Raw genomic sequence first — 8807 nt, 5'->3', positions numbered from 1 at the left:
TACAAACACAATCCTTAACATATTTGTGTTAAGACTCTCACTAGACTAATTTATGAAATAAATCTCTTTTGTATATGTGAGTGAGTTGGGGTGTGAAAAACTAGACTTTTAAGGCTCAAGAATTCTGATGTGTTCTTCACACTGAGGGCAAGCTCTCAAGTAGCTGATAAATCTTGTTTAGACGCCCTTCTTCTCATATAATATTTCCATGCTTTGAATCCCCTTTAAAATATTGCATTTGATCTTCAAGATGTTGTATTTATAGGCTCCAAGAATGATATAACTTTAGACACAAAAATAGAGCCGTTGGAAGATTTTTATATTGTTGGAGTGAAACTGGTCATGGATCTCAACTGAACTTAGTGCGAAACTGATCTTGGAGCTCAACTGAAATTTGGTGCGAAACTGAAACTGAAGTATTGTAGCAGATTGGGTATTGTAACAGTTTTGGTGGCAGTTGATGTTGGGTCGATCAATCTGAGGATATGATTATTGATTTTATGCTTCACTAATTTCAATTAAATTAAGAGTGCAATCTTGTTCTTTTAGTGGAGTAGAATAAGATTAATAAATTATCTTGATTAATCATGAGTTGATTAGATCAAATTAATTTATTGGAGCTTAATTTAATTGGGTCCGAACAGGTCCCTTTGGTGGCTCAAAAATAAACTCAAATAAATTATATGAGTTATAATTTATGAATTTCGTAGGGATAAATTAATATGATTATAGTATCTTTATCTATGGAAATTTTGAATTAAAACTTTATCGATACGATAAGATTTGATACGCTTTGATAATCTTTTAATTTATAGAAAGGATATAATTTCATTTTGAAATTATCTTATCTTTCTAGACTACTTGATATAACGTAGTCTGGCAGAAAGTTTTTTAGGTCATTGCTGTGTTGTAGTAGTTTTTGGGTCTATTAATGCATTTTTTTCATGCATAACACATGTCATTTTATTTATTGTATGTGTTGCTCATTTAATTTATTTTAATTTCAGAAAAATGTCTTCAAACTCACTGTCACTGTCCATGCTTTTAACAAACAACCAACTAGTTCGGGAAAATTACATTGATTGAAAATGCAATTTGATGATTGTCTTAACTGCGGAGAAACATAAATATGTGCTTACTGAACAATGTCCCTCGGTGCCTACGGCAGAGTCCACTGCTGCACAAAAGCAGGCTTATGATAAGTGGGTCCGTTATGATGAGATGACTCGTTGTTACATTTTGGAATCCATCTCAAATGTGTTGCAACAAAAACATCAGAATATGGAAACTGCGGCAAAAATCATGGAAAGCCTTCAGGAAATGTTTGAGCATCAAGGATGCCAGGCACGTCAAGCGTCCATTAGGAGCATTATGAACATGCACATGAAACATGGGATGCCCGTGAGGGATCATATGCTTGATTTGATCGGTCAATTCAATGTGGCTGAGGTTTTAGGGGCTGAAATCAAATCAGAGACTCAGGTTGACATGGCACTTGAGACTCTCCCTGAGATGTTCTCACAATTTAAGGTTAGCTATAATATGAACAAGCTAAATATGTCCCTGACTGAGTTGATGAAGGAACTCCAAAATGCTGAAAGTGTTCTTAAAACTCAAAGTGGTGATGCACTTGCTGTTGCTTCTGTTGGACCATCCTATTCAAACCGAAAGGTAAAATTGGAAATAATAAGATGAAGAAGCCCAACAAGAAGGGTCCACAGTAAAAAGCAAAGAAAGTCAAAATAGATGGAAAATCCAAAAGAAAATGTTTCCATTGTGGAGAGAAGGGTCATTGGAAGAGGAACTGCCAAGAATACCTAGCTTCCAAAAAGCAAGGTGGTGGTGAGTTGTCATTTATTGAGTCTTGTTTAGTGGTTTATTCTACTGATACTTGGATTGTAGATTCTGGAGCCACTAATCATATATGCAATTCATTGCAGGGGTTCCAAGTAACCAAGGAGCTCAATGAAGGAGAACATACTCTTAGAGTTGGCACAGGAGCTATGGTATCTGCAAGAGCTGTTGGAGCTGTTTATCTTTATTTTCAGAATAATAAACATTTGGTTTTGAGAAATTGTTATTATGTTCCTCACATTACTAGAAATTTTATGTTGAACATGTGGATTTTGATTTGGGATTTTTAGATCTTTCATCAAATAATTGATTATTAGATTTAAATTCTGTCTTGTGAATAACCTGATCAATTATTTACTTGCTTGTTAATTAATTCCGAGTCGAAAGGTTAGGAATTTATTTTGATCGCTCCAATAATTAACATATGGTTAGACCGACTAGAAATAGTATTCGGTTTCAATATGCGGTTTTAGGTAAAAACTGAATTCTCATAATTTCTAATGCATTCGAATTTGATTTGAATTATGAAAGATTGATCCGTCAATATTTGAATAGGTTTAATTGTTCTAGAAATAGACTGTTAAATAATTTAGGAGAATTCGCCATGATTTAAGATAAATCGGAATCCTTAATTTTACATGTGTTTGCATAATTTGTTCGGGACCTGCGTGCGTCTTGATTGTCTCTATTTAATTGAATTACTCTTCTTCTATTTTAATTATTATTTTATTTTAGTAATTAAATTTTTATTTAATTCTTAGTTCTTGTTTTATTATTTTGTCTAGATTAAGTAAAATAATTAATTTTTGATAATTGACAACAGTCCCTGTGGGATCGATACTTGAATTCTCTGTCCACTTTACTATTACTTGACCTAGTGCACTTGCTAGTTCATACCGAATTAAGCGGTCAAGTTTTTGGCGCCGTTGCCGGGGACTGTTCAGTTAATATTAGGATAGATTATTTGTTTGAGACTAGACATTTTTTTTCTTGCATTTTTTTATTTTTAATTATTAATTATTTTTTTTCTTACTTGTGAGGTACTTGGAGATGGATCATCGACAGGTGTTCACAAGGTTTGAACAACAATACTCGAAGCCCTTCTATGCTGCTTGGGGAAGATTCAATGATTTGGCTAACAGGTTTAGAGGTCATGATTTTTCGAACTACACTTTAGTTCAAATTTTTATGGTGGTTTGGATGAGATAACAAGACGTTGGGTAGATTATGGAGCTTTGGCCACTGGCAGTCACTTGTTCAGCAGAGATGAAAATAGTGCGATGCACTTGTTAAATGATATGGCAGATTTCAACTAGCATTGGTATTGTGATCCTTCACTGTAGGGTTGGAATCACTAATATCCTCCAGATATCGACTCTAAAAATTTTTCAAACCAACCACCGGAGCGTCAAGAAGAGTGTGTAGGGTATTTTGAGGATCATGTGGCTCAGTTGAAGAATCTTTTGCGGCAACAGACAGAGACAAATCAATTCTTAAAAAGCCGTATCAAGTCTTGGGGTCTTTTGGATGAACAGATTGCGCTTCTTAGAGAACCAAATTTGGAGATCTGCCAAGAGAGTGAAGTAACTGAGCCAGCGCATGAAGAAATAATTTTTGAGGAATTTTCTTGTGAAGAAGAGCCAATAGTGGACTTGGAGGAGGAAGAAACATACAAGGCTACATGTTTTACCTCGTCAATGGTCGTTCCATGTACACCGTTAAAAGATTCTTTCTTGCCATTGACGCCACCTCCAACATATTCCATCCTCTATGAGCTTCAGCCTAGATTCGGAGTCTCCTTCCAAAAGAAAAATTTCAGACCAAGTGTTGTTGGATCGACGAGCTTACAAAGTATATATCACACCAAGCTTGAGGGCGAAGGAAATCAAGACCCATACGTAGAGTCGTATGATTCTTCCTATGGGCGGCAGCCGCTCTTTGATGGTGGCTTCTGCATAGTCGGGATATAGACTATAAATTTAGCGCTGACTGGGAGGCAACCCAGTGTTTTTGTTTTTGCTTTTTATTTTGTTTTTGTTTTGTTTTTATTTGATTTTTGTTTCTTTCCCATGCCAGTTTGCCGTGCCCGCCGATAAATCTAGACTGCTGATACCGTCCCAGCGGATACTGTCAAGAAGAAAGAGGATGAATCAAAAACCAGGGGAGTGTTATTTTTGTTTTCATTGTGTTTTTGTTTGTCTTGCATTCTGTTTATTGTTCTGGAGCATTGAGGGCAATGCTTTGGATAAGTATGGGGGGGTAGATTAGTTATTGCATTATTATCTATGTTTTTGTGTTGCATCTGTCATGTTTCGTATTTGTTTTTATATTGTTTGTTTTTGTTCGTTTGTGTTGTCTTGCATGAGTTGGATGAGTCATAATAGCCAATGATGATGAAGTTTATTTGAAAAAAAAAAGGTTTTTTGAAAAATTTTGCTCTTGACTGAACATGAGAAACTGTAGGTTGAACCGTGAATATTTTTAAGCACTAATGTTAGACCAGTGAATTGTAGCGAAAGATTTGATGAAGTTTATGTCTGTTTGACCATTGCACGGCAATAGGTGGTTTGTGGATCTTAATTGTGTTCTATGAATTTTGATGAGGCTCTAGTAAGACACTTATGATCTTGGGCGCACCTAGAAAAAAAAATATTCAATTCCATCCGGGCCTTGAAAGGATTAAAATCCTATAAAAAAAATTAAATTTAAGGCTAAGTATACGGGTTAAATGGGAATGATGCTCCATCCGGGCTATAGACGAGGGGATTAGAAAGAAAAAATAGAATGATTTTTCGTATCCTAGCAAGTTATAGCTAAGTCAGCGGATAATTATTGGGGCTAAAGCAATACCGGGTGCAAAATCCGGAGGTGTGTAATACATTATCTCAAGAGAGGTGGGTTTAGTCTATAGGTCGTTGGAAGGAATGGGCACTAGATTGTGATACTTGCACTGATTTGTCATAGGTCCCTAAACAGATTTGAGACGAATTCGATCTAAGTTGCATGAAACCGGAATGACATTTGACACACACACGTTCATGTTAAACCGAAAGCGTATTATGAAAAGTTGAGAGCATGTCTGTGTTTTTGGTTTTGTGATTGAACTTCTCGGAGGCTGTGCACATTTATGAATCATCCTTACTTATGTTTTTATTTGCATATTGTTTTTGCATGTCTTGCTCGAGGGCGAGCAAGAGTTAAGTATGGGGGTGTTGATAAGTATATTTTGTATGCATTAGTTCGTGATTTTTTTATGTTTATTTTGTGTGCATTTATTTTATTTTATGTGATTTTATGTGTTTTAGTACATGTGTGTTTTAGTACATGTGTGTTTATTTTGTGTATTTTATAGATCTCAAAATCCAATCTATACCGTTCAAAATGTATTTCCAGATGTTTTGAAGCTGCTGTCCAAATTTCAGCTCGATCCGATGGCTAGAACTGAAGATATGAATTTTTCAAGAAAGCTGTGCGCAGACAAGGATGTATGAACGGACCCCGTGCATGGGTCCGAATACGGGTCCGTGCATCCTCGTAAAAAATTCGGCGTTTACAGTTTAATGCACGGACCTAGACACGGACCCTTATCCAGGGTCCGTGCATGTCGTAGAATCAGAAAAAATAGAATTTTCGGGAATTAAAACTTTCAAGTTTCCGGGCTTTATTTCTTGGGCTTTCAAAGACATATAAATAGGAGATTGTCAGACGTGAAAGAGAGTTCGAATCGCATCAGAGAGGCGGCGGCTAGGAGGCTTCGAGATTGAAGAACGCTCCATTCGAGTTTTTCTTCCCTTTTTCTTTTGATTATTAAACTTTTATTTGAACTGTATTTTCGTTTATTGATTAGTTTTTCTTCAACCAAGACGGCGAGATTGGGCCGAACAATTTTATGTTGAACATGTGGATTTTGATTTGGGATTTTTAGATCTTTCTTCAAATTATTGATTTTTGGATTTAAATTATGTCTTGTGAATAACCTGATAAATTATTTACTTGCTTGTTAATTAATTTTGAGTCGAAAGGTTAGGAATTGATTTTGATCGCTCCAATAATTAACATATGGTTAAACCGACTAGAAATAGTATTCGGTTTCAGTATGCGGTTTTAGGTGAAAACTGAATTCTCATAATTTCTAATGCATTCGAATTTGATTTGAATTATGAAAGATTGATCCGTCAATATTTGAATAGGTTTAATTGTTCTAGAAATAGACTGTTAAATAATTTAGGAGAATTCGCCATGATTTAAGATAAATGGGAATCCTTAATTTTACATGTGTTTGCATAATTTGTTCGGTACCTGCGTGCGTCTTGATTGTCTCTATTTAATTGAATTATTCTTCTTGTATTTTAATTATTATTTTATTTTAGTAATTAAATATTTATTTAATTCTTAGTTCTTGTTTTATTATTTTGTCTAGATTAAGTAAAATAATTAATTCTTGAGAATTGACAACAGTCCCTGTGGGATCGATACTTGGACTCTCTGTCTACTTTACTATTACTTGACCTAGTGCACTTGCTAGTTGATACCGAATTAAGCGGTCAATGTACAACACAAAGTGGAGCAGCTCCATTAGCATCTTCTTTTCGTTCAAGAATTCGTTCGCATCCTTTTACCTACCCACTGCTTTCATTATTGTGGTATCTGTGATATGTCTTTCGGTATCTGCTGGATTTAGATTAGAATGTGCTCTTGTGATTATGGATAATAAATCTTGGTGTATTTGATGGATGCAACTTGCATCAATTCTGATAAAAAATTATTTTGAATTTTAGGGAAGATTCTTTCTAATAGGTTATAATTTTTATCGCGCCAAATATTGTAAATTACTTCTTCAGCTATAGCTAAATCTTGAGTAGAGAAAAAATTTTGCTGCTGATGGATGGTTGTTGGGATCGGTTCAGAGGGTAGAGGGGGGGTGAATACACTCTGAAACTTATTTTCTTTCTTTTCAAAATGATCAAGTGAAGTTTAGTTCACTTAATCTGTTTTCTCAACTTCTAAAACGGTTTGAACAACTTAAATAGTGCGGAAATAGTTCAGAGGTTTTAGTGATGCAAAGGCAAGTTATAACACGATGTATGAGCAATATATAAGATAAATATGCAGTAAAGACTAAGGCACGATTTATGGAAGTTCGAAGGCTTAATCCTTCTACGTCTCCCCTTCTTCCACTTAGGAAGGAATTCACTAGAAGACTTTGGTTATTACAACGTCTTGCAATACACCCACTTCAGACTTAGGACTTATCCAATGCCTAATTCGAAACTCCTAGATTTACACAGATAAGATTCTCAGTTCTTATCAGACTGGTGGAAGCTTTCAGAGTAGCTTCAAGTCTCTTCAATAATGAATACAGTCCGGTTGAGCTTCTCAAACTGCAGAGCGGTCGAGAGGCTTGGAAACCCTAGGATGATCCTTGAAGATCAGATATGTAAACTGTAGGCGAGGGTTTATTTGAGCAGCAAGTGAATGATCTTGTAAGTGTGCTCAAGTATTGCTTCAGTATATCAGATGAGGACTTCTGATAGTATTCAAGTGATTGAGTTGATTGAGATTTTTCGTGTTGCTTGTCTTCTTGTCACTTCTTGAGCAATCTTCCCTTTATATAGGTCAATCATCAACGTCTTTATTTTGAACGTTCTGATGCTGCATTGAATGCACATTTAATGCTTCATAAATGCATTGATGATTTTGCATGAAGATCGTACACTTCTTTAAATGCAGACAACTTCCAGGGTCCAAAACTGGTATAAACGGTCGAATGCTTTATCTGTAGCCATTCTGCGTTTTTGCCATTTTAGTGCAACATGTTGTCTCGATGCAAGAGTCAACAGATCTTTTGATACGCCGGTTCTGCTTTTGATAAAAGATCTTGCAATGAACGTCTTGTCTCAAGTATTTGTCTTGAGATATCTTGATAAGCAGTTGGCATTCTACCGGTAGATAGATTTATCCTCTGCTGGTTTGAATAACCAGTCGATAGGCTTGTGACTGCAACCGGTCGAGAGACAAAGGCGGTTGACAAGCTTCCGGTAGATAACTTGAAGGGTTTAGACGGTTGCGGTAGGAGTTGTAGTAGATTCCTGAAATACAAAAGATTGGCAGCACATTCCTATACAATGAGTTGTTGTTTGTTATCACCAAAATGTCGGATTCAACAATTTCCCCTTTTTTGGTGATGACAAAACTTAAGTGCTCCGAAAGCAATATGAAAGCATTAAAATGAAATTCATTGAGAGAATGAATTTCATTAATTACAATAAGCATTCTTATTACCCCTACTGAAGAAAAACAAAATGAGATACAGCTGCGATAAGTAAAGAAGAGACAAGTTGTTCATCTTTTGAACCAACTGGCTCCTCCTGACCTATCGCCTTCTCTTCTTCTTCTGTCGGCTTCTTCCTTTCTTCTGGATTCTTCTTCACGTCTTCTTGCCTCTGCTGCTCTTCGTTGCTCTTCTTCCCCCTTTTTGGCATCACCTTGGTTGAGTCGAAGGATGATCTCAGTGAGTTGAGTGCCAAGGCAGGCTTTCATAGTATCAATTTTTGCATCTAGTTGAGCAATTAGAGTAGCTTGCATAGTGTCCATCCGATCATTCAACTGCCTATGAAGGCGGTTTTTGGATCTGACAACTTGTTCGGAGACGGTAGAGAGCGTTTGGATTTGAGTGCGATGATGGGCAGTGATCTCTTTGGACAGATGAGCAAGGTCTCTAGACACGGTCTCAAAATGCCGAATCATCATCGTGCATGAATTGTCAACCCATGAGGATGTGTTTGTGATGGCTTGTGAAAAGGATCGAACTGTTTGCAGGAGCTCATGAAGCCTATTCATCAATGTATGATCCAGAGCTGCTGCCATGGCTTCAATATATGAGTCATCAGTCTGAAGCATTTGACTCTGTGTGTCATTCCTTGGTGAAGCCGGGCCAGATTCAAGATGATGTG

General features: G+C 36.3%; 1 protein-coding gene across 1 annotated transcript in view; it reads left to right on the top strand.

Moving 5' to 3' along the window:
* Positions 1-1098: 1098 nt before the first annotated feature.
* LOC140862685 (uncharacterized) overlaps positions 1099-8807 on the top strand; it is a 12395-nt gene continuing 4686 nt past the window's right edge. Inside the window, exons 1-2 of the mRNA XM_073265717.1 lie at positions 1099-1671; positions 1941-2006. Coding sequence (XP_073121818.1) covers positions 1099-1671; positions 1941-2006 — 639 coding nt within the window. The remainder of the gene's footprint in view (positions 1672-1940; positions 2007-8807) is intronic.

The sequence above is a fragment of the Henckelia pumila genome, chromosome 4, assembly GCF_033568475.1.
Source record: "Henckelia pumila isolate YLH828 chromosome 4, ASM3356847v2, whole genome shotgun sequence".
NCBI classification, from domain to species: Eukaryota; Viridiplantae; Streptophyta; class Magnoliopsida; order Lamiales; family Gesneriaceae; genus Henckelia; species Henckelia pumila.
Note: the sequence above shows the minus strand (reverse complement) of the source record. Positions and strands in the feature narration are given on the sequence as shown.